General features: G+C 42.2%; 2 protein-coding genes and 2 non-coding genes across 6 annotated transcripts in view; all 4 read left to right on the forward strand.

Annotated features, from left to right (window-relative positions):
* Positions 1–18982, forward strand: part of arid4b (AT-rich interaction domain 4B) — a 44693-nt gene extending 25711 nt beyond the window's left edge. Inside the window, exons 10-24 of one of the 3 annotated variants that reach the window (XM_034100073.2) lie at positions 4427–4503; positions 6432–6580; positions 6670–6742; positions 8526–8620; positions 8719–8816; positions 9046–9244; positions 9346–9542; positions 12248–12430; positions 13424–13508; positions 13586–13793; positions 13926–15155; positions 15289–15399; positions 15511–15753; positions 16453–16599; positions 16714–18982. In XM_034100073.2, the coding sequence (XP_033955964.1) occupies positions 4427–4503; positions 6432–6580; positions 6670–6742; positions 8526–8620; positions 8719–8816; positions 9046–9244; positions 9346–9542; positions 12248–12430; positions 13424–13508; positions 13586–13793; positions 13926–15155; positions 15289–15399; positions 15511–15753; positions 16453–16599; positions 16714–16865 (3247 nt within the window). In that variant the 3' untranslated portion in view covers positions 16866–18982. The remainder of the gene's footprint in view (positions 1–4426; positions 4504–6431; positions 6581–6669; positions 6743–8525; positions 8621–8718; positions 8817–9045; positions 9245–9345; positions 9543–12247; positions 12431–13423; positions 13509–13585; positions 13794–13925; positions 15156–15288; positions 15400–15510; positions 15754–16452; positions 16600–16713) is intronic. The other 2 variants (XM_034100074.2, XM_034100075.2) reach the window with 2 other exon arrangements.
* Positions 18983–19340: 358 nt separating this feature from the next.
* tomm20a (translocase of outer mitochondrial membrane 20) lies at positions 19341–21620 on the forward strand. The gene is made up of 6 exons (XM_034100076.2): positions 19341–19509; positions 19847–19893; positions 19991–20072; positions 20315–20457; positions 20716–20786; positions 21072–21620. Exons 1-5 carry the CDS (start codon positions 19386–19388, stop codon positions 20758–20760), a joined length of 441 nt encoding a protein of 146 aa, XP_033955967.2. The 5' UTR covers positions 19341–19385; the 3' UTR covers positions 20761–20786; positions 21072–21620.
* On the forward strand, positions 20511–20641 carry LOC117460215 (small nucleolar RNA SNORA14). Its single transcript, XR_004553619.1, has one exon. It is a non-coding gene; the product is annotated as a small nucleolar RNA SNORA14 (small nucleolar RNA).
* LOC117460216 (small nucleolar RNA SNORA14) lies at positions 20843–20972 on the forward strand. The gene has a single exon (XR_004553620.1). It is a non-coding gene; the product is annotated as a small nucleolar RNA SNORA14 (small nucleolar RNA).
* Positions 21621–22362: the final 742 nt, after the last annotated feature.

Genomic DNA, 22362 nt, shown 5'->3' on the forward strand with positions numbered 1-22362 from the left:
GCATCATATTTGCCAGTGTTTCGGATAATTGCGTCACTTCTTTTAAAAAAAATTCATGCCTTTTTTTTTTTAATTTTTTTAATTTTATTTATTGTAACATGCTGTGAACTTTCCACTCATTACAAATCTCTGTAGTTTGAGGGGGCTTGTCAGATTACATGTAACCCTCTTTTGTGTATTTAATTGACACATTTGTTTGTAGCCTAGGCAGAATATGACCTCAGATTTAAGATGCCGTTTGCTTTCCCTGGCAGCACTTCCCTGCTTGTGTTATTTAATTTGTCCTCAGGCTAAGTTTCTGGTTAACTGAGGTAGTGTAGCTTCCCTGCGGCCTCCCCTCGGTGTGGAACCACACCGCCAGATTGTTTTGTCTGTGGCAAAGAGAGGAAGAAGTACTGTCAGGGGTCTGTGCTCAGCTGGTGCTTTACTCTCTCCGTATGTGGGCAGAAACATAACCCACACTCGGCATAAATTAATCTCCTGTTTGCTCTCGTTCCAAAGTCTCCTTCTCTGTCTGTTTGGATTCCATTGATGACAAAACAGCCTTCAGTCTGCATTCCTTAAGAAATCCTCCTCAGCACGAGCCTTTATCTGCAGCTGAAAACACATTTGCTGCAAATGAAGTGTGAAAAGTCCCTCCTTCCCTCTGGCAAATATCCAGGCTTGGCTGATGCTACGGATAAGATAAGAGATGATAAATCAAGAGGAAACTAGAAGTCATATACTTGTGAAGTATTTTCTCTCTGAGCCCGGCACCCCTGTGATGGGTTTTGTTGCAAATTAAATCGCACTGTAGCAGGTTCCCTTTCTGTTCTGTAGCGATTTGATTTCATAGATAGAGGCAACAAATATTTTAAGAAATCGGAAAATCTATATCGTTGTTAATGAGATTTTCAGGTTTGTTTCCCTCCCTTCCTTGTTGCTTTTATGTGGATGGAATAGAGATGAGAAGAGGATATCAGTACTGGTGCTCATGTGTGATGTGATGCAGTCTGATCCTGCCTCTGTTGTGTTACAGTTTGATCTGTCCCTCACAGAGTTAACCACATGTGATCTGCTTCTGGGATTGTGCAGTATGATGAAACTAAAACTATTTGTTGTTTCACATTTTATCATTTATGTCAGCCTCTTTTTGTCTGTTATTGCCCAGTTGTTTTAACTTCCCTGGGTTCTTTTTTGTGTGTGTTTGAAAAGGGGTCATATACACAAGCCATGTGACCTTTCAGACCGGGGGTCAGTGTGTTCGCTCCCCTCTGGAGACTTTGGTATTGTTAGGGATAACCATTCAACGTGCCTTTTCAAATAACAATGGCTCTGGAAAACATTTTTCATGGAAAGTAAGGTTATATCCATTTTTCAGGAAGTGGTTATTCTTATTTAGTCAGATCTGATTACCTTAGTAACAATGGAAACAGTAGCTGTTTTTAATTTGTTCTCGTTTTGGCCAACTTGCAAACTTTCCTGTGCTATCTGCCATCAAGAAAAAGCTAAGCTAGAGTTGTAAATAGTACATATTGTAAAGCACAACCTACATGTTAAACACAAAACTGATTTTTCAATTCAATAATGACCTTGTTTCACATTAGCCAGTAATTAATGATGTGGAGCAGTTTAAGCTTGATTGGCATAAGAAACCAAATGTTTTAAATAAGATTTAAAGTAAAGTAAACAACACATTTCATTTCCAGCCATGCTAGCGGCCAGTTAGTTAGTTGGTTGGTTCACCACATCATAACTTAAAGGTCCCCTATTATACTATTTTTCAATAATATATCATAGGTCTCGGATATATACAAAACATGTCTCTGAAGTGTTTGTCTCAAAATGCCAAACAGATCATGCATTGTAACATCCCATAAACCCCTCGGTTTCAAAAGTGTCGATTCTCAGTCTGTAGCTTTAAATGCTAATGAGCTGCTGCTGGTCACGCCCCTCTGAGAGATGGTGGCAACAATGATGCTCTCGGACAGGGGTCTTCAACTAAAATTCAACGAGGTCCAGTTAGAGAAAATGTCCCCATGCAAAGGTCCGGAACATCAAAATGTCTAACTTGCTTCATGAATTAGTGTGATATGTATTGAAGTGACCTGTAGCTTTATCAACGTCTGCATAATCAACAACTGACTGCCAATCAAATAAAGAAAGTACAATTCAAAAACAACAATATTTATTGTCAATTAACATTAAATACTGTGGATATGTGTAATGTTCTTCTCGGGCTGCATTCTACAGATGACATTTTTTTATGGATTTGTTGTCAAAGCACTTAAGCTATTCATTGCTATCGGGATGTTAAGAGCATTCCATGGAATATAACAAAAAGTGTATCTCGAGCCGGTTTCTGAAACTTACCTACCCCACCTTTAAGTTAAAAATCAAGGGTTTTTATTATTATTTACAGCAGGGGTGGGGAGCCTTTCAATTTTTACAACATCCTCCGAGGGTCGTACAAATTATTGAACTCAACCTTTGCTTAAAATATTGAAGTTAAAAGCATCAATCTGGTACATTTTGAGAGCAACATTAAGAGATCTATGGATACATCTCTCAACACCCATATGAAACAGAACTGTAAGCATATTTTTCTTTTTGGATATTTTACAAATCACTCTCCTTTTAAACTCTATTCTTGTTATTTTTAACAACGTTTTTGTTACTGTCATATAGTATTTTATACCTGTTTTTCATTTAGTCTCATTAATAACTATAATGATCATATCAAGGTGTGCCTTAACCTCACTGAGCTGAGGATATTTGAGCCTCTCAGGAGATAGCTCTCTTCCACCTGGTTGTAGAAAATCTCTTTAAATTCGTTAGCATAGCTAGCTAACCAGATGCTAACAACAACAGATCGCCACTGTGTTTACAACTAAAGACACAGCCACGCAAACACTGCGGCATGTGTACGGCTCCTTATGGATTATTATCCTTATATGCAATATTTTAAGGGCTGGAGCGGCGTTTCGGTGCTCAGCACTCCTTTCAGACGAGACATAAACCACGTGAAGACACGGAAGACAGGTTACGCTCGTGTTGTGTTCAAGGAACCTGTCCTTGGCCAGGAAAAACAGGTACTCGCTTGTTTAATTATTTTTGCGGTCTAGATTTCTTCTTCTTTTGTGAAGTGAGAAGTTGTCCGTCAGTCGGACTGACGGACGGACTCCCTGCCCCCCCACCCCCAAAACGAAAACTCTTCGGTTCTCCACGAATTACACAAGTCACCCAAATCAGCGTTAAAAAAGCGGGAGGCGCCGAAAAATCCCCTATTAATGTATTGATTATAGCTCGGGTCCGTCTGGGTCCGGATCCGGACCGCGGTCCGCCTGTTGCCGACCCCTGCTCTAGGAGGACAGTCAGGTGATAGGGGGGGGGGTTACCTGGTTGGTTATTGGCTAATGGTTGCACAACCCAAAAAAACATTGTAACATCACAAAGTGGCCAAAATCTGATCAGCTCAATTTCAGACAGGTTTTTATATAAATGGATCAGGACAAAAGAGAGGGATTGTTTCCTTCTGAAACTTTCCAATCTCTTTACAAAGAGGGGACACATATTTCTGTATAAAGACATGACAAAGTGGATTTTGCATAATACGTGACCTTTATGATCCATGTGTTCAGATTTCTGTGTTTAAACACTGAGAACAAATGAGGGTGTGAGCTGAGCTGCCGCTAACATTTGCTCAGCTTTTTTCTCTGGTAGTTTATAATCTAGAAGTTCAATGATTAAAATACTGGATCTGGCTAAGAGATAAAGTTAAAAACAAGTAAGATCTAAAAAGTGTATTTATAAAAAAAAAAAAGGCAATATTTGACAGAAACCCCAACGTCGACTAATGCACAAACGGGATAGTAGAAGTTACAGGCAACCAAATTAAACCGGCCCTTACCATGATCAAGATGACAAGTTCTCTAGGTGCGAGTTGTCAGAACCACTCGAAAAAATATAGTAGTTTTTTTTTTTTTTTTTTGTGGAATTGTTACATATTATTCTTTTAAATCAAGGTTTCCCATTAGCTCTGATGGCTGCAATATCAAGCTTTTTCCCCCTTTATTCACACCATTACCAATCTGGTCATTGGATCAGCTCAGCTGCCTACAGATACCGCAGTAAATCGTCTTTCTGGCACACTCGCAAAGCCTCTGACTGCTTTCAGTTTACGTGCTCCACTCATCCATCTATCTGCCAAATCTCCAACACTTCGCCCAGCTGCTGTAGGGTGCTAAAAGAAAGTAGGCTGTAAATCCAGCCATTTCTGCTCCGGTTTTGTTGCTGCAGGATTGGAAATAACTTCCCTGTATGTGTTTTTATAGTTCTATAGGCTTTGATTGGCTTTACTGAGTCACACAGAAGAGCTGAACCATGATGTAGTAACACTGTACTTCACTTCTGTGCACGTTATAATCAGAGTTGCTTTGTTTTGCAGTAACACGGTGCTGCGGAAAGACATCCGCGAGCTGAACGGGGACTGTCCTCCTAAAGCCGACGCAGGGCTCAAACCAGGTGAGTCAACACTAAAGCTTTAGGATGTGGTGCATAGCATATACCTCAACATCTGAAGGAGGGTTTGTGTCGACACATATTTGCAGAGTGAGTTGCTGTTTTATTCTTTGGGAATACTGCGACTGAGAGCTCCCGTCACTGTCGAGTCTATTTTTATTTGAAGTCCTCGTCGGGCTTTTTATATAGTGCCCCCAATTTTTTTTGCTGCAGAGCTCTCACTCTTTCATGATTACAGTTAGGAAACAGGTTTATATTATTCTAGTCTTGCTATTCACAGGTGGTTGACTCACAACTGTGATATTTCCAAATGTACAAGTGCGTAAAACAAGCATCTGCCGAGGTGGTTAGATGCTCCTTAAACACACCTGTGACATTGTGGCTGAAAGCCTCTGCGTCACTGTGAAAGCTCCTGGCAGATTGTCATGCTGCTTTAACCACGGCTGATATTTTTCTTGTTGATTTCAAAATGTCTTTTTATACAAACCTAGTTTGGTACCACTTTACAATAAGACTACCCTTATAAATGGTTTACGAATAGTTTGTAATTCATTTAGTAATTAGGTTGTGAACACTTAAATCATTAATAAGCTTTTATAAGACACGAAATAAACAGGGCACCCGGTTGCTTGCCAAATAGTGAACCACCTTTATCTGTACTGCTAAGCCTTATTAGAAATGGTACTAACTCATTAATAAATCATCACATCATCATCATCATCATCATCATCATCATCATCATCATCATCATCATCATCATCATCATCACATGTTACTTGTTAGACGCTTTTATCCAAAGTGACTTACATACTCAAAACATAAATGGGAATGTGTTTTACACTTTACAATAAGGCTCCCTTTTGGCAGTTATACATGTTAGTAAAATACATGGTCATAATGACATGTCAAGAAACAAGATGGAAGGGGGGAGGAATCAACTCGGTGAACAACAGATACCAAGGAGAGGCTGATGAAGAAGTAAGCTAGGTAGCCAATCTTGCCAAATAGTGAGCCTGTGTTGATGTATGAAAACTATGATAGAACTGGTTTATAAATGGTTCTTAATGATTAATAAAGTGTTTACAACCTAATTAATAACCTAATTATAAACCCTTTATAAGGGTAGTCTTATTGTAAAGTGGTACCCCTAGTTTTGTATATGGTCCTAAAAATAACAGCTTTTAGCATATTTTTGGCAAACCAGTATAATTTTTCTATTCTGCCTGGAAAAAAGTGTCATCAGTAAAACACCATAGAAATGTTTGTGTTAAAACAGTGTGTTAAATAGCATGGCTGGGCAAGTTAACGCGTTATTAGTGCGTTAACCAGTCAAATTAATTAACACCGACAATTATTTTAATCGCGCATTAACAGTTTTATTTATTATTATGATTTTGAAAGTTCATTGCTCACTGGCTCTGACAACACATTCAGACAAACCATGGGTCACAGGAGGGGTGGGATGTTGATCCGTTTTGGGTTAGGATGGGCTTCATCACGCGTCTCAACCAATGAGAGCATTTGGGGCGGGGCTAAGACTGCTGCAGGGCTCACATGAACAAAGGTACCGAACTCTTACATGGACATTCTAAATCTCTTCCAGACGGCGGAGTTGATAGAACCAACGTATTTGTAACCACTGCAAAGTTTGATTGTAGTACTTCGAGTCTATAGTATCACTTAAATGCAATAACCAAATGTTATTGCACTTTTGTTCATATAGCAGTACTTTTAAAATATAAGTGCGCAATACACTACTTTTGCAATTCATAATTGAATTGTGCGCATAACAATGAGATGCAAAATTTTTTTTATCGTTGCCCAGCACTATGAAATATAAATACTAATAGATGTTTGCATTGTATTACCAAATCAACAGTTTTGAATTGGTTGTGGTAGATGTGTAATATCCCTGTGTGTGTGTTCCACAGCTCTGGACGCAGCCTTGGAGTTCCTCCATCAGTTTGTCGTGCCCAGCTCCTGGAAAACAGAGGTGAAGGAGGAAAGTTCCAGCAGCGAGGATGAGGATGAAGAGGAAGAGGAAGGACAGGAGGGGGATGCAAGCGGTGAAGATGAGGAGGTAGAGGCAGAAGCCTGCACATCCCCCACAGCCTCCAAAGTAAAAAAATAAATAAAAAGACCCTCAAACTGTGTTGTTTATGTCTGCAGGAGGAAGTGGAGCCGTACCCAGAGGAGCGGGAGAACTTTCTGCAGCAGCTCTACAAGTTCATGGAAGACAGAGGTGAGGCCTCTTCAAAACTAACTTTTTTGTTAAGATTCAAGGTGCATCTTTAGAATGAAGTACCGCATTTCCGACTTCTAACTTCATACTTCTACTGCACAACAATTCAGAAGTTAGTATTTATTTACTCCTCTATTGTTCAAATAGATCATCAAATTGAGCTTTTACACAAAAACACATCTAATCAATATGATGGACTGTTATTTAAAGGAGCCCTATTATCCTCATTGTCAGGTTCATAGTTGTATTCTGTGCCTCTAATGCAGTGGTTCTCAAAGTGGGGGGCGCAGAGGCATGACAGGGGGGGGCGTGAGAGACCAGGAGGAAAAATGGTTATTAAAAAAAAAAAAAAAAAAGATTTAAAAACAAAATCATATTTTGAAAAAGTATTGATTCGAAAATAATATGATACAGTACTATTACATCTGGGTCTCTGTGTTTCATTAAAGCTCGGCTCTGTGTGTGTGGAACGAGCCATTTTGTGTGCGTGCGCGCGAGAGAGAGAGAGAGAGAGAGAGAGAGAGAGAGAGAGAGAGAGAGAGAGAGAGAGAGAGAGAGAGAGAGAGAGAGAGAGAGAGAGAGAGAGAGAGAGAGAGAGAGGAGAGAGAGAGAGAGAGAGAGAGAGAGAGAGAGAGAGAGAGAGAGAGAGAGAGAGAGAGAGCACCGGTACCAGAGATCGTTGATGTTAGCTTCTGGTGCTAGCGAGCTACGCTAACGGATATAAGGAGTTTTTTCAACAACAAAGTGGAGGAGAGTGTTATCAGTGTTATCTCAGTGGGTCTCAAACGTTTTGGTCACCATTAATGTAAACAATTATTTCCGAGGCACACGTTTATATGATCATTATAGTTATAAAAAAATATGAAATACTATATGACATTAAAAAATGAATAAAGTTTAAAAGGGGAGTGATTTGTAAAATATCCATAAAGAAAAAGTAAATCTGTTTCCAGTTCTGTTTCATCTGGGTGTTGAGAGATGTATCCATAGATCTCTTCATTTTGTTCTCAAAGTGCACCAGATTGATGCTTTTAACTTCAATAATTAAAAGTCTTCCCGGGGGAGCTTGCCCCCGGACCCCCCTATGTGAGGTCCACACACCACCTATAAAAAATAGCACTTTACCCCTGCTTACACCTATATGCTGTGAGCTGATTATCGAGCCTTCATTGTAACAGTCGCGGGTACATTGTGTATATGCGTGGGGAGTGTTACAATTCCACTGTAGCGCCCGGTGCATTAATGGGAAACCCTAAATGTTTGAGCACCCTCTATGAAACATCAAGCTACTCCACAGCACCCCCAAAATAAATCTCTGGCGCCGCCACTGAGCCTGACTATTTGTGTTGGGGGGGGCCCGACTTTTTTTTTTCTCCAAAGGGGGGCCTGACAGAAAAAGTTTGAGAACCACTGCTCTAATGTGACATATTTCATGCTTTAATTTTCAACAAGCTCTTTATTTGTCTCATACTGCCTGCGCTGCAATACCTCTTTTCACCCTCTGTCTGAAACTATCATAATAGCATAACATTCAGAGGGGGGGGGGGGGGCGTTTTTGAATGTGGGGCAATTTACCTGTTATAGAAGTATTCTCATTTCGCAATTTTTCGCTACTTTCATTAAAGTAAAGCATCTCAAAACGTCCTTGAACACTACTAAAGGTTTATTCCAGGAACACTTTAAAAAAGCATTTCTAAAAGGTTTACAGTGAGCAGGCAAAGTAATGCAGGCTCACTTTGATCAGCCTGTCTACCCTCCTCACCGCAGCGTCTCTCCTCCTCAGGAACTCCCATCAACAAGCGGCCTGTTCTGGGCTACAAGAACCTCAACCTGTTCAAGCTCTACAGGCTGGTGCACAAACTGGGAGGCTTCAACAACGTGAGTGCCACTTTGACAGCGGTGTAGCCTGACACTTGTCTCGTTGTATATGCTGACTGACTCCGGCTCTGTCTTCTCTGTTGTCCCTGATTGAGCAGATTGAAAGCGGCGCTGTTTGGAAGCTGGTCTATCAGGATCTGGGGATCCCTGTGCTCAACTCTGCCGCTGGCTACAATGTCAAATGTGCTTACCGCAAGTATGTACAGCTGCTCTTAGATTTTACTCTGTTCACCTTTTCTCTGTTGTTTTGTTTTACATAGATGTATTTATTTAACAGCCTTTTCAAATTCCTCAAGAATAAATTAGTCCAGTTTCCAAAACATAGAAGTTACCATTTTACATAGCTTTGCCATAAGTGATGGAATATGTTTGAGAGGAGCTGTGACATTTCTGGAAATTCTAAACAAATACTGTTTATCACCCAGGTACTTGAATGGATTTGAAGAATACTGCACCTCCACTGCCATCACCTTCAGGATGGACCTCCCTCTTAAGCAGGCTCCCAAGGGAGAAGTGAAGTCTGAGGGGGAAGTGGTAGCAACACATGCCCCCTCCTCCAGCTCAGAGGAGCAGAAACCGCAGGTGGATGGAGAACCGAGTAGCACACAGCTTATCGTCTGCAAGGTGCATTTCCCTAAATATGATATAAATAATTGTTTCTCTTTTAATCCCATCACCATTACAAGCCTCCATTGTTTATTATAATAAAATCCTTCTCCTCTCAGGACGAGAAGCCTGATTTGACCCGGAAAAAAACGGAGCCCGAACCAATAAAAACAGATGAAAAGGAGAGCGAAGATGACGAGGAAGAAGACAGCCCCCTCAATGGGGACGCAGACGAGGGCTCGTCGACGGCTCGCCTCGGGGGGGAGAGCGTGAAGGAGGAGTGCGACGAGGAGCAGGAGAGCAAAGACAACTCTGGGTAGGTGGTCTGAAATGGATGGTTCCCTCCACCAGGGTGGTAAAAAAAACAAAAAATCTCCTCATGGCACAAACACAAGCTCCGTGCAGAGCTCCTGCATGGTGAAAGAACTCTGTGAATATTCAATCTGACCATTGACCAACACTTTCCTTGGTGGCAGTAAAAATCTAAAAAGACCTTTAGCAGATGAGGTCTTCTCTGACCTTAATGACACTAATACCCAGCCGTATACCCACACTCCACCTCTACCTGCTAACAGAGAGGGCTGCTCTCCTCTCTCTCTAACTAAGCTACCCACTGCCCTCTGTGCTATTTTTATTTCTCGTGGCTTAGTCGGCATCAGCTGGCAGAGACATCTTAGAGCACCAAAGCCTGACTGCTACCTTTTCACCTGGCATGTCATGCTGTGCTCTCTCAAATTCTCCCTCTCTGTCTCTCTCTCTTCCTCCCCCTTTTTTTCTCTCTGGCTGGGATTGTCTAGCCGTGGCCAGCCTCTCTCACACAACATGGCTGTGCTTCTTGATTTCTGACCTTTCCCTGATCTCTCGTTCTCTCTCTCTCTCCTCCTTTCTCTCCCTTTCTGTCTACCCTCTCATTTGTTGGCTTTTTGATGTTCAGCTTTAATAAGTGTTCCATGTGTGTGTGAGTGTTGTCACTGATGCATTAGCACACTAGACGCAAGATAGTGCTTCAGAGGCAGTAGCCTTTTTAGAGGAAGTGTCTTTCGGTGTTGTGGAAAATCAAAAGTTGTTTGGTTTGCTCAAATGTAGCTGTTGTTTCCTGTCCAGAAAATCAAAATGTTTGTTTACGCCCCCCCAACCCATCTTTGAGGTTGTTTGGGCTGCTTGAAGAAAAGCACTACACAGCAACAGTTTTGCTTCTGTTTTTTTACTTTAAGATGTTCTTATCACACTTTTTTGCTTCTGGCACCCCTCTCTGTGTAGTTGTTTTTTATCATCAGTGGCCAATGGCTCACAGCAGTATGATCATGCCGATTTCCATCACACCTGGACTTTGTGACAATCAGGAGGCTTCCTGCTCCTTTGGCTGTGTCAGGATCTGTGGTGGTGTGGCAGTGTGAGGGTTTACAGATTCACACGGCAGATGACAGCCTGCGGGCTGATCTGATTTATCCTGATGGTATCAGACCTGTTCAATGTTTACTTCCTGTAATCCGGACCTGCAGTCTGACCCCACCACTTTCACCCCGGCTGTACAGACTGTGTGAGAGCTTCTTTCCAATGAGCTTAAATAGGAAAATGGTGTTGATTCATTTATATTAATGAGAGCATGGAGAAGTAAACTCCTGTCCGACAGTGATGGTTGAGTAACTGCCTAAGTTCTATTTACCGTCTTTTATTTATCTTGATGAAGCCTAATGAACTGCCTTATTGAAAAGTGTACTTCCCACTTGGACTGACACTGCAGCCTTTCTTTTCTTTTAGATTTGTAAATGCATAATAAGGCACATTGACTGAAGTTGAATTGTGCAGGTCTTTGAGGAAATAACCATTCCTGACGCAACTGATGCTTTTAGATCATGTTTAGGGCTGCATTTAATGATTATTGTCCTTAATGATAATCTCTGCTGGCAGTTCTTTTTATATTAATTTCAGCTATTAAATATCAGAACACTTTGGAAATTGTCCGTCACATCGTCAGTTATTGTCTTATTTCATCCAATCAACAGTCCAGAAATGTGTCTGAATATGTTTGATTTTTTTTTAAAGACTAAAATCAATTTTTGAAATACTTGCAAATTATTTTCTGTGGCTCGACTATCTGATCCTACGACTAATTTTTGCAGCTCTAAATGTTTGTATACCTCCGTACTTGTTTGTGTTTGGTGACCATATTAATCACTGAGGGGTGGAGAAGGTCTGTGGAAAAACAGCATTGTGTTTTTAAACATAATTAGGCATTTTGAAGTGTCTTTAGGGTGGTTACAGCTTCAGTTGTCACACTGCATCTTGTTGATTGAACTGTTCAGAGTCGGGCGCCCGCTCTGAACAGTTAGTATGAGAGGGATTGTGTGGAGTTCTGTGCTGTAGCTGTTTTTTGTGGCAGCAGACCAAATTGGATCTGGTAGCCCGTGCTTCCTCTCAGCGTTGTAGCCTCGCTTTAAGTTGCTGCGCTGCCTGCCAAGTTGTGCTTTGCCGTGCTAACCCACCCCTCTGGCCCCCGCGCCTTCAACCACTTACTGGCATTCCTGCACCGCCCGTACACCCTCCAGCTTCGACATCTCCTGACTGTTTCCCACTAGCTCCTCCTTGTGGCTGCTTTTGTTTCTTACAGCGTGCGTGTGTGTGAGTGAGAATCCCAAGTATGTTGTTGTGTGTGGATATAGGGTTAGACAGCCTAACAGTAGTGTTATTTCCTCATGCAAGATTATTTTTATTTACCATGAAAGAATGTTTTATTCTTCTCCATGTACTGTTCTTTGACTGGCTTGCTGTAAATGAACAGTTGTTTATTCTGCAGTTTTGCTGTAGGTTACACTGGAGCTAAGGCAGGACATAAATGGGAAGTTTGTTTCTAGGAAGAGGGCGTAGTGTTGTAATGGGACAGGGAAGGCGAGGGTGGAGCAAAGTAAATTAGAAATCAAGCTTCCTAGCAGCAGGTAGTCGAGTCGGGGTGGGCGGATGTGGGTGGTGCTCTGCGGGGCAGCCTAGGGTCAGGAAAGTGCTGAACTGTTTTTCTTGCAGGGATGACAGCAGTCAGGAGGGGGAGGAAGGGGAGGAGTTTGAGTGTTACCCCCCGGGGATGAAGGTGCAGGTGAGGTATGGGCGAGGCCGCAGTCTGAAGACGTACGAGGCCACTGTGAAAGAGGCAGACGTGGAGGGGGGAGAGGTGCTCTACCTGGTGCACTACTGTGGCTGGAACGTCAGGTAAGACAGGACCTGGGGAGAAATCACCTAACGTCTATATTCACCCTAAAAAAAACAATCAAATAAAAAAAACATCACTTAACAGTCAATTCAGCTCAAGGGATTAACCGCTACATCGGTATCCCCTCAGCATTAACAGATACATCCCTTCCTCACAGTTCTGCTTCACCTGATCCATTGTCAGCACTCTGATTATGGACTTTGCCACCTAGTGGCGGAAACCAAATTGAGTAGTGGGTTGATGGGGTTCATTCCTCAGCTTCCCTCGCTCAGTTTTGATTGAATCCCCTGTCTGTCTCTCAACTTAATTTGCAGACAGGCGGAAATTGAACCCCCTTTTGAAAATACCCAACAAGGGGGTTTTTATTAAACCATTTAAAACTACAATATCTCAATGTGAGCTTCCCTTTGGATCTCTGAAAAGGCCAACCAAAGTGCTTCTACACTCACCTCTACCTCTCAACCCTCTCCCCCCTCCCCAGCGGGTCAGGGTTAATGCAGTGTTAAGTAGAGTGTTAGGGTACCATGACACAGAGGTGAACTAGTGCAAATAGCATTTCATTGTCTTCAATGTCGTTGTGTGGTCCTCTAGCACTCTATAAAAGACAGCGGGATGTTCTCTCTGCATTGTGTCTGTCGTGTGCGATGTTGTGAAAGTTTTTTTATTTTTCATTTTCCTCATACGACCCACGTAGCACCCTTGGTACTGTCGGACTCTGTTGAATATGATTTGTGTGGTGGTCGGTGTAAATATTGTTTCTTTCTTCATCGTTAAAGGTTTTGTCTTTTCCACATAACACCATGGGATTTCTTCCTTTTTGGCTTATTGTGTCACAGCAACATGTCGGGGTCAGACAGTAGAGGCGTCTGTGTGGTGGGTGGAGGTGGTGGTGGTGGTGGTGGTGGTGTGAGAGGATATTTCTTCAGCTCCTCTCAGAGATCCAAATGATAAAACTGTCTCTTGTCTTTTGTACTTTCTTTTTTTTCGTATAGATATGACGAATGGATCAAAGCAGAGAAGATTGTGCGCCCCGCAAATAAGAACGTACAAAAAATAAAGCATCGCAAAAAGATAAAGGTATGATCGGGTTACATTTGAACTCAACCTGGTTTATTTTATGGAGTGAATCGCTGACTTTGCTGCATTCCCAACAGAACAAAGCGGAGAGGGAGAGAGACAGGCTGGACAGGCTCAATGAAAGAGACGGCCTCGGCCCTTCGACTAACGCTAACCGCCTCGCACGCTCCAAATGTGGCCTGAGCCAGGATGTCTTTTCCAAGATGGACGAGGGTGAGGACAAAGGGACTCAGCAGTCTCCAGTCAAGTCTATAGAAATTACTTCTATCCTCAATGGCCTGCAAGGTAGCAACACTCACTAGGCTGTAGTCCTTATGCACACTTACAGCAGCTTAGGATTGTGTCTCTATGAAGTGGTGCATTTTGTATGCCTGTTGATTTCTTGCTAAAACACAAGCTCTCTCTCGTTTCCCTCAGCCTCCGAGATGTCCACGGACGAAAGTGATCACGAGGACGAGGAGGGCGAACGTAATGCGGAGGATCGCCCCGGGTGCAGGGGCAGCCCCAGAAAGGCCCCACCACCAGAGGCCTCGCACACATCAGAGTGCTGGGACAGCCCTCCTGAAGCATCCAAACCTTCCTCTGTCTCAGGGAAGAACCTGGATGGAGTTGGTCCAGAGGGTGCCGAGAAGCGGAGAAGTCAGGCCGAGTTTGAGGGAGAGGTGAGCAACAGGAAAAGGAAATCTGACAGTGCAGTGGAGAGGACCCCAAAAGGCCAATCCAAAGCGAAGACCCGGAATACAAGGAGTGCCGACTGGTTGCCTGGAGGCTCTCCCAGGAAGCAGCTAGCGGAAAGAGCTACGGGTCCCGGAGAGGAGAGGGGGAGCTTGTCCAGCAGCAGCTCAGACGATGAGGGTGCAGCGCGCTCCGAGTCCAAGGCTGAGGAAAGCGAGCGAAGCCGGCCAAAAACCAAAGGTTCGCCTTCCAAGAAATACAACGGGATGAAGGAGAAGACCAAAGCTGGCCGGCAAGCTGGCTTTTGGGAGATTCCTGAGAAGAGGGCCAAAGTGTCTGGGAATGTGGAGGAACGACCAGCTGTCCGCTCCAAAGGCCAAAAGGACGTTTGGTCCAGCATCCAGGCCCAGTGGCCGAAGAAGACTCTCAAAGAGTTGTTCTCCGACTCGGACACGGAGGCGGCCAATTCTCCCCCCCCACCCGCACCGCCATGCCTGGAGGAGCCGAGCGCCGAGCAGGAGGCCGGTCCCGAGGACGAAGCCTCGCAGGAGCAGATGGAGAACGACAAACTGCAGGAGTTTCCTAGCAGCGGCAGTAACTCCGTGCTCAACACGCCGCCAACAACGCCCGAGTCGCCCTCAGGAGGAGGGGGCAGCGCCGTGGAAGACTCCGGTCCAGCACAACCTTCCTCCCCGCCCCCGTCCATACCCCCCGCCCTGCCTTCAGAGCCGGTTTCTGACCCCCTACCCCCAAGACCCGTGCAGGAGGAAGTGGCAGGCGTGCGCAGTGAGACAGACAGCAGCACGGTGGAAGTGGAGAGTCTGGGTGGGGAGCTACCAGATCTCCCCCAAGATGAGGGGGCGGGTTCCCCCTCCAAGGGGTTTGACGTCAGTCTGTCCTGCAACAGCAGCAGCAGCGGCAGCCTCGAGCTGAGCAGCAGCAGCCATCAGGAGAGTGAACAGAAGTCCAAAGGTACAACAGCCATCTTTCTTTCAATACATAATAATAGTTTTTTCTTTAAGACGCTGTACTTAAGAAATACACGCTGACAATTAATTTCACTGTCCATCCGTTCCCTCACCGTCTTTTTGCATTGTCTTTGTAGCCTCTGTGAGTCAAAAGCGACTGAAAGAACCACAGCCAGTCGTAGTCTCAAAGAAACACAAGCCTAACCGCAAAAGCCTTGGTGTGCCTCCCAAAAAGAATAGGAAGACAGGTAAGCCTTCACATTTGAAACGCCTGCAGTACCTTCTCCCACCTGACATTTTAACAGATTTCAGGTGGATAAAGAGAATGACATTTTGCTTCTTTTTTTCTATCCCTTCAGCTGTCTTCCCTCCTCCAGCCAACAGCAGTGACAGTGAAGACCAGTCAGTTGTTGAGGGCACTGCCAAACAAACTGCCTCCAAGAACAACATGCCAGAAGTGAAGGCTGTCACATCGCCTAAGCTTCGCGGACGATCTCCCCCCTCGAGCCATAAGTACCACAAGCAGGGTGACCCCGACCACAGCCAGCACCGGGACCACCATGGAAGATCGCCACGCGTGTACAAGTGGAGCTTCCAGATGTGTAAGTGTTACAAGATTTTAGTAATTTGTTATGCCTGAGGGTATTGAATCGGTCATTTTAAATGTGTTTTAATAGTCTTTTTTAATTGATATGTATAAACTGTTTCTTCAATTTCGCAACTGATTTAATTATATTTATTAAAATTAAGTCTCATATACATTTATGTCAATTCCCTAGGCACAACACTGCAGGCAAAAACTGCCTTCTTTCATGCACTGGTCAGATTTGAGAGTTTGGCTATTTTGCATCCATAACATGTTTTCGTAGGGAGTATATTAACAGTGAAAAGTAATGTTCATTAAGGTGTTAATTTCACTTCTCTAATTGTTAATTGTGTCACTAAAAGTTAGAATTAGATGAAGACTTATACTTTGATCCAGGGGTTTGTTCATATATCATTTGTAGACTAATTTATAGAACATTTGATATTTAAAATCAGGAAGCATTTGTATTCTATTATGGATATCCAAACATCCTTAAAAAAAAAATGTTAACGTATGATTAATTATTTGTTTAAATGTTGATATGTCAAAAAAATTATGATGCATATTTTAATAATAAATCATGGAAAAATGTCATACAAAAAGGGGTTAGCTTCATGTAAAACATCCACAGAAGAAGTTTCAAATTGATATTACCCCTATTCACCTGTAGGGTCTCCTTTTAGCAGCTAAATTGCATTATTTCTGTTCCACTCAGCTGACCTGGAGAAGATGAGCAGTCTGGAGAGGATTTCATTTCTTCAGGAGAAGCTACAGGACATCAGGAACCACTACCTCTCCCTCAAGTCTGAGGTAGCCTCTATCGACAGACGACGAAAACGCATGAAGAAGAAGGAACGGGAAAGTGAGTCGGCTCTTTGTGATCTCAACAGCGCAATTTAAATCAATTTTCCTAAATTAGTATGTAACAATCTGGGTTAATGCCTACCATAACCAAACGCTGTTTCTTGTCCTGCAGGCACGGTGGCAGCTTCCTCTTCGTCCTCCTCCTCCTCCTCCCCGTCCTCCAGCTCTCTGACTGCGGCAGTCATGTTGACACTGGCTGACCCCCCGGTGTCATCTTCATCCTCCTCTTCTCAGAACTCTGGGGTATCAGTGGAGTGCAGGTGACAGGACGAACCAGCGAAAAGCCACCGCACTTAGCACTTAACCAGCACCCTGGGGTCAACGCCCCCATTCCTTTCCAACAGGACGGACAAGTCACCCTGCTAACTCTACCTACTGGGGCACAAAAACCAGACCAGAGACAACAACAACAAAAACAAGAATCAAGCACTATTTTCTATTGACAACTGTTTCCTTGGCAAGCTAATGGCACTTAAGTGCACTTTTATGAAGATTGTTTAGGGGGATAACATTTGTCGAAAATATAGAATTACAATATTGTCTTTTGCGCTCTTCTTAATTAACCATTTATAAGAATTGTTTTTGCAAGCAATAATTGTTTCCATTTGATAAAGTTGTATTGGTAAGGGTTGATTTCCAGGGACGACCCCTCCGTGCTCTGTCCTCAAAGCTCAACACGGTACAGCCTGTGCTCGCCATTCTATAGTGGGGAATTCAGAGAAACACTGCCACCTTGGCAGAGCGTACATAATGTATCTTCGCCATGTTTCTCTGTCCACACTCATTACAAAAAAGGCCTTTGTGTGGTTAAACCTCAAGTGGTTGACGATGCTCCTCTCACGTACAGGCACGTGGTCCTGTATTTGTTTGGAATGGGTCGAGTCAGGATTGAAGAATAGGGTTTCAGACCATCATAAGTCCACTGACAGCCTCTGTGGATGAATATTGTAGTGCCTTTTTGTTCTTTTCCATGGGGCACTTTGAGAAAGGACAGCACGTGTTCTTCTCCTGATCCTCTTCTCAAATCAGAGCGTCAGCCGGAATAATGTGTTCCTGACAAAAAGACTGTTGAATGCTGTGTGAGAGAACAGGCATCGAAGGGCTGACAGTTAATGATGGTTTTTATCAGCGTTATAATAATATTTAAAGAGTATAATTGTAAAAGCAGAACTCCTAAACCGGATCACCCGTAATCTACTACTGAATACTCATCCAGCTTGGGTGTAACTGTTCAATTTGGCAGTATAAACTGTGCAATGATGGAGTTGGTCACATTACTCCAGTTCATCAGCCTTTTTAAAAGCCCATCTGCTTTATTTGATTATGTTTCCATCACCTATTTAATCTCCCCTGGACCCATCAATTTCACTGAAGATTTGCAACTGGATCAAGTTAACGTGAAGGCAGCTCAGTGCTGCAAAACACATGAATGAAGCTTAATCCCACATTTTGCAGTGTTTCAAACAAACATGAAGTTACTTAATTAAGTATATATTTTTTGCTTTGTTAAATAAAGCAACGCATACTCTTTTGGCATTTCTTTTATAATTTTACTCATGATCAAAAAGGACACGCCAGCTTCTTCTCATACTCATCCCTACCAAAAAAATGTTTGGTTCTGTTTCCTGTACTTTGACCAGATTAAAAGGTAAAGATATTGTAAATGTGCATTTATATCAAAGTGACATGTGTATACATTTCTGAAGACATCTCCAGTGTTTCCTTTGTATAGAACCCCTACTGTATGATAATCTGAAGTTACATTTTGTTTGGCACTTGTATGTAATTGTATGCTTTTGTTATACATTTGTATATTGAGAAGTGTTTTGAGTCAGGCTATTTAATATCTTGCACTGTTAATAATATGTACCTTTCTGTACAGACAGTTTTACGGTTTTAACTGCAGTTTGAGTGTAAATATTGAGGGTTTAAGCATGTATTTTCTTCCTTTTATCCTATTTCTTGTTCTGTTGTAGGAAGAGATTTATTTTTTAGTTCATTTATGTTTTTCCTTTTTTCATCAGTTAAACTACTCTTTTTTTTTTTTTTTTTTCCTGTCTTCCCTTTTCAGTTTTACGTTTTGTTTTAGTTGTACTGTTCTGTTTTTTTTCTATAGCTTGTACTTGTAAGATAATAATGGGGGTTTTGGATGAGGATAAACTATTCCCAACCTGTACATGGCCTGAAGCTACAGCTGTATGAACCTGTATATGGAAACTAGTCTGGACCATAGATGAAGAGAGAGTAATGGAGCTTATTGGAAAAATGCTCAATAGTATTTATTAGGCTCATCTGACGATGGTCATTGTGTAATTTATTGTAAAAATGTAAGCAAAGCAGAAGCCTCTGTTTGAAATAAATGCCATAGTTTGTGAAGTATTCATCGTGTCTGGTGCCATCAGTGGTGGAAGATACCAGTTATGTTTTCAATCACAATTTTCATATACTTATATTTACTAGTTTATTGAACGTAATGCTTTATTTAACCCAGTTTCAGTGGGAACATTTAAAATAGGATGCAATGTTAAATATTAACTAGTTATTATCCAAAATTACTTGTAAATAAAAAGTTAGTGAACATGTAAATGCTGCTTAAGACTTAAAGCTCTCGGTTCTTTTTAAGGCCTTAAGTGGCTTTTGATGATTAAAACACATTTCCCTTTTTTTACAGTTTGGCATTGCCATTTTTAACCGGAAGCAAAATGTAACTATAAGTGCGTCATGGTGGACGCACTTCCTCTCAGCTCTTCCTCAGCTGCGTGCCTCGCCTCAATAGTCTCAGATATGGCGAGCGGTCGGACGGGTGCAGTTGTGGCCGGGGTGTGTGGGGGCCTTTTCGTCGCATATTGTATTTATTTTGACAGAAAACGGCGGAGTGACCCTGGCTTCAAAGAAAAACTACGTGAACGTAAGTTGTTGAGCTAGAGGGAGCAGAGAAAGGTAGCTGAGTGCACAGGCAACATGTAGCATAGCACGTTAGCCTTAATGTGGCAAGCAAGCCACGAGGAACATGGTTTTAAAAAGTCTTAATGGACAAAACGCTATGATGTCTTTTTAAAATGTAGTGGTTGTAGTGTAGAGACTAATTACGTTTAATACTAACTTATTTGTCTCAGGTAGTAAGTCTTAGGTTAGATAACTCGTGCATAGAAACATGTGGTAGCTAACAGCTTAGCTTAACCACGTGCCTTTGATTTGTAAGCACAGTTAACATACATATATCTAAAGCTATCTTTGTCTCGCAGGTAGAAGAAAACAAAATGTTTCTAGTGACAAGTCTGGACTGGCAAGGGTAGGACAACTTATTTTTTAGATTTGTGTGTATTAATTTCCTTAAATGGGCATTTCTTTTAAAAATATTGTTTTTTGTTTTTTGTTTTACTTTGAAGCTACCTGACCTGAAGGATGCAGAAGCTGTTCAGAAATTCTTTCTGGAGGAAATCCAGCTTGGAGAGGAGCTCCTTTCACAAGGTAAGCCACTTCTCTGTTCAGTTTGTAAGCTATGTTTCTGTGCCTGATACACCCGTACATAAAAAAAAAAAACACTTTGTGCAACACTATATGTCTCCATGTAGTTGTAGTACTTCTGCTAAATTGTGTATTGTGCTACTTAAGCCATCTAAAACGTAACTGTTCCTTTTTATATATATACATAAGCCGACCCCAGTTGTATTTCTCATACATTTCTAAACCTTCTTTACCCCTACTTCTAGGTGACTTTGAGAAAGGCGTAGACCACCTGACGAATGCGATTGCAGTTTGTGGTCAACCTCAGCAGCTGCTTCAGGTGCTCCAGCAGACGCTGCCACCTCCAGTCTTCCAAATGCTGCTGACCAAACTGCCCACCATCAGCCAGGTAAGGGTTTCCTGCATCTCCTATTCAAAAAGATTTAATTTGTATTTCTTGCAACGCATCCTTACTAAACCCCCTGGTTGCATTTGTGGTCTCTGGGACAAGAAAGGGTGCAATATAAACCTTAGAATCCAAAGCTGAGAGCCATGTGTCAGTAGCTCTTAGTTATTTCACCTCTAAGACAAATGCCAGCATTACCAAAAAAACGAGTGCCATAAACTTAATGGCATAACCTCTGAAATGTTTTTTTCTGTTTTTCAGCGTATCATCAACTCTCAGCCTTTATCAGAAGATGACGTTGAATGAACGTGTTCTCGGTGGAAGTCTGCTAGGTATGCGTTTCCGGCTACACTTAAATTAAAAAAAATGTGTTTTATTTGTAGTTAAGACGCATCCTTAATAAACCCCCTGGTTGCTTTGTGGTCTCTGGGACAAGAAAGGGTGCAAGATAAACCTTAGAATCCAAAGCTGAGAGACAAGTGTCAGTAGCTCTTGGTTATTTCACCTCTAAGACAAATGCTAATATGTTTGTTAATTTTCTGTGAGAAAGTTGTGCACACATTTATCTGTTAATAATGAATGAATGCTATACTCAAAGATGTTTATCTTTTTTTCAGTGATCATCAGCTCCGTCTGTAACGAAGATTAAGTCGAATGAATGTGTGCGCTTGCGTGTGAGATTACTCAGATGTTCTGACTACTTCATACTGATGTTTGTGCACTGTTTGGGGCGTGTGACTGCAGTTGTGAGTGATTATGGCTGAGCGTGACCTTTGGACATCGGGTGAATGATCACTCTTTTATCATGGCACTCCGAGGTGAAATAAGCCTGCAGGGTGATGTTTGTAGGAGTGGTGAAACGCATTCCATCTTAACTTGGTCCCACCAGATCTCTTGTTTTCTATCATTCTATTAATTTCCCTCAGAAGTAATGTGCTTTATTCTGCTGGTATGTTATGTGCTTAATAAATAAAACCACATATGTACATAAATTGTTACTTATTGCTGTGCACTAACTCTACATGTGAAGTGTTTAAGAGTGCCTTCACTAAACTAAACACTTTTTTGTGCAATATTAAGTTGTCGAATAATTTTATTTTTATATTTCAGTCTTGCATCTCTGGTCATATTTTTGTGTAAAATCCTACAATAAAAAAATGAAAACACTTCAGTTTCTGAGTTTCCATTCACCACTAGATGGCAGTAGCAATGCACAGGAGAATTTACAGCATTTTCCAATGTGGATTATGGTCACTTTCTATCCGCCTGGAAGTCGTTTTGCAGTTTAGTGAGTGTTATGCGCAGAAGGAAAGGATAACTATTCTTCTGGATTTAAAAAAATAAATTCTTAGACATATTACTCGTATGGAGGATGGTGTTATCTCATGGGACTAAATGGCTAGGATCCATACATCTATTGTTAAAAGTACCATAAAACATTGCGTTCTGACCTTCAGAGTGTTAATGAAATGCAAACACTGCCAGAACGAGGCAGTTTTCCTCTTGCGAGTACAGTGTCCGTTTCATGCCAGCATGGTGAAATATGAGTTGTGCGAGAACATTTAGCCACGGTGTCTTTATTGTGAATGGCTTTATTGTCTGTTCAAGAGAGCGAAAGTGGAGCAGCTTGTAGGGGAAGGGAGTAGGTCTGGTTGAAAGTGTGTCTTTTGGAAGACAAATCGAGCTATAATTATGTTTATCCCTGTCTGCAGCTATTTTTCTAAGAGGCTCTGGCCACAGAAACCGGTGCCTGGAGGTTGCCAGGAAACAAGAGCAGGGGGAAATCGTTTTTCTACATTAGGAATGAAAATTGAACGGCGGCCCAGAAATGTCGAGTGAAGACTAAATGGTAGACGGTGTTCTGTTTCCATGAACTCATGTGTTCACTGCAAGTCTTTCTCTTCGGCG

The sequence above is a fragment of the Pseudochaenichthys georgianus genome, chromosome 15 (genome assembly GCF_902827115.2).
Source record: "Pseudochaenichthys georgianus chromosome 15, fPseGeo1.2, whole genome shotgun sequence".
Lineage (NCBI taxonomy): Eukaryota > Metazoa > Chordata > Actinopteri > Perciformes > Channichthyidae > Pseudochaenichthys > Pseudochaenichthys georgianus.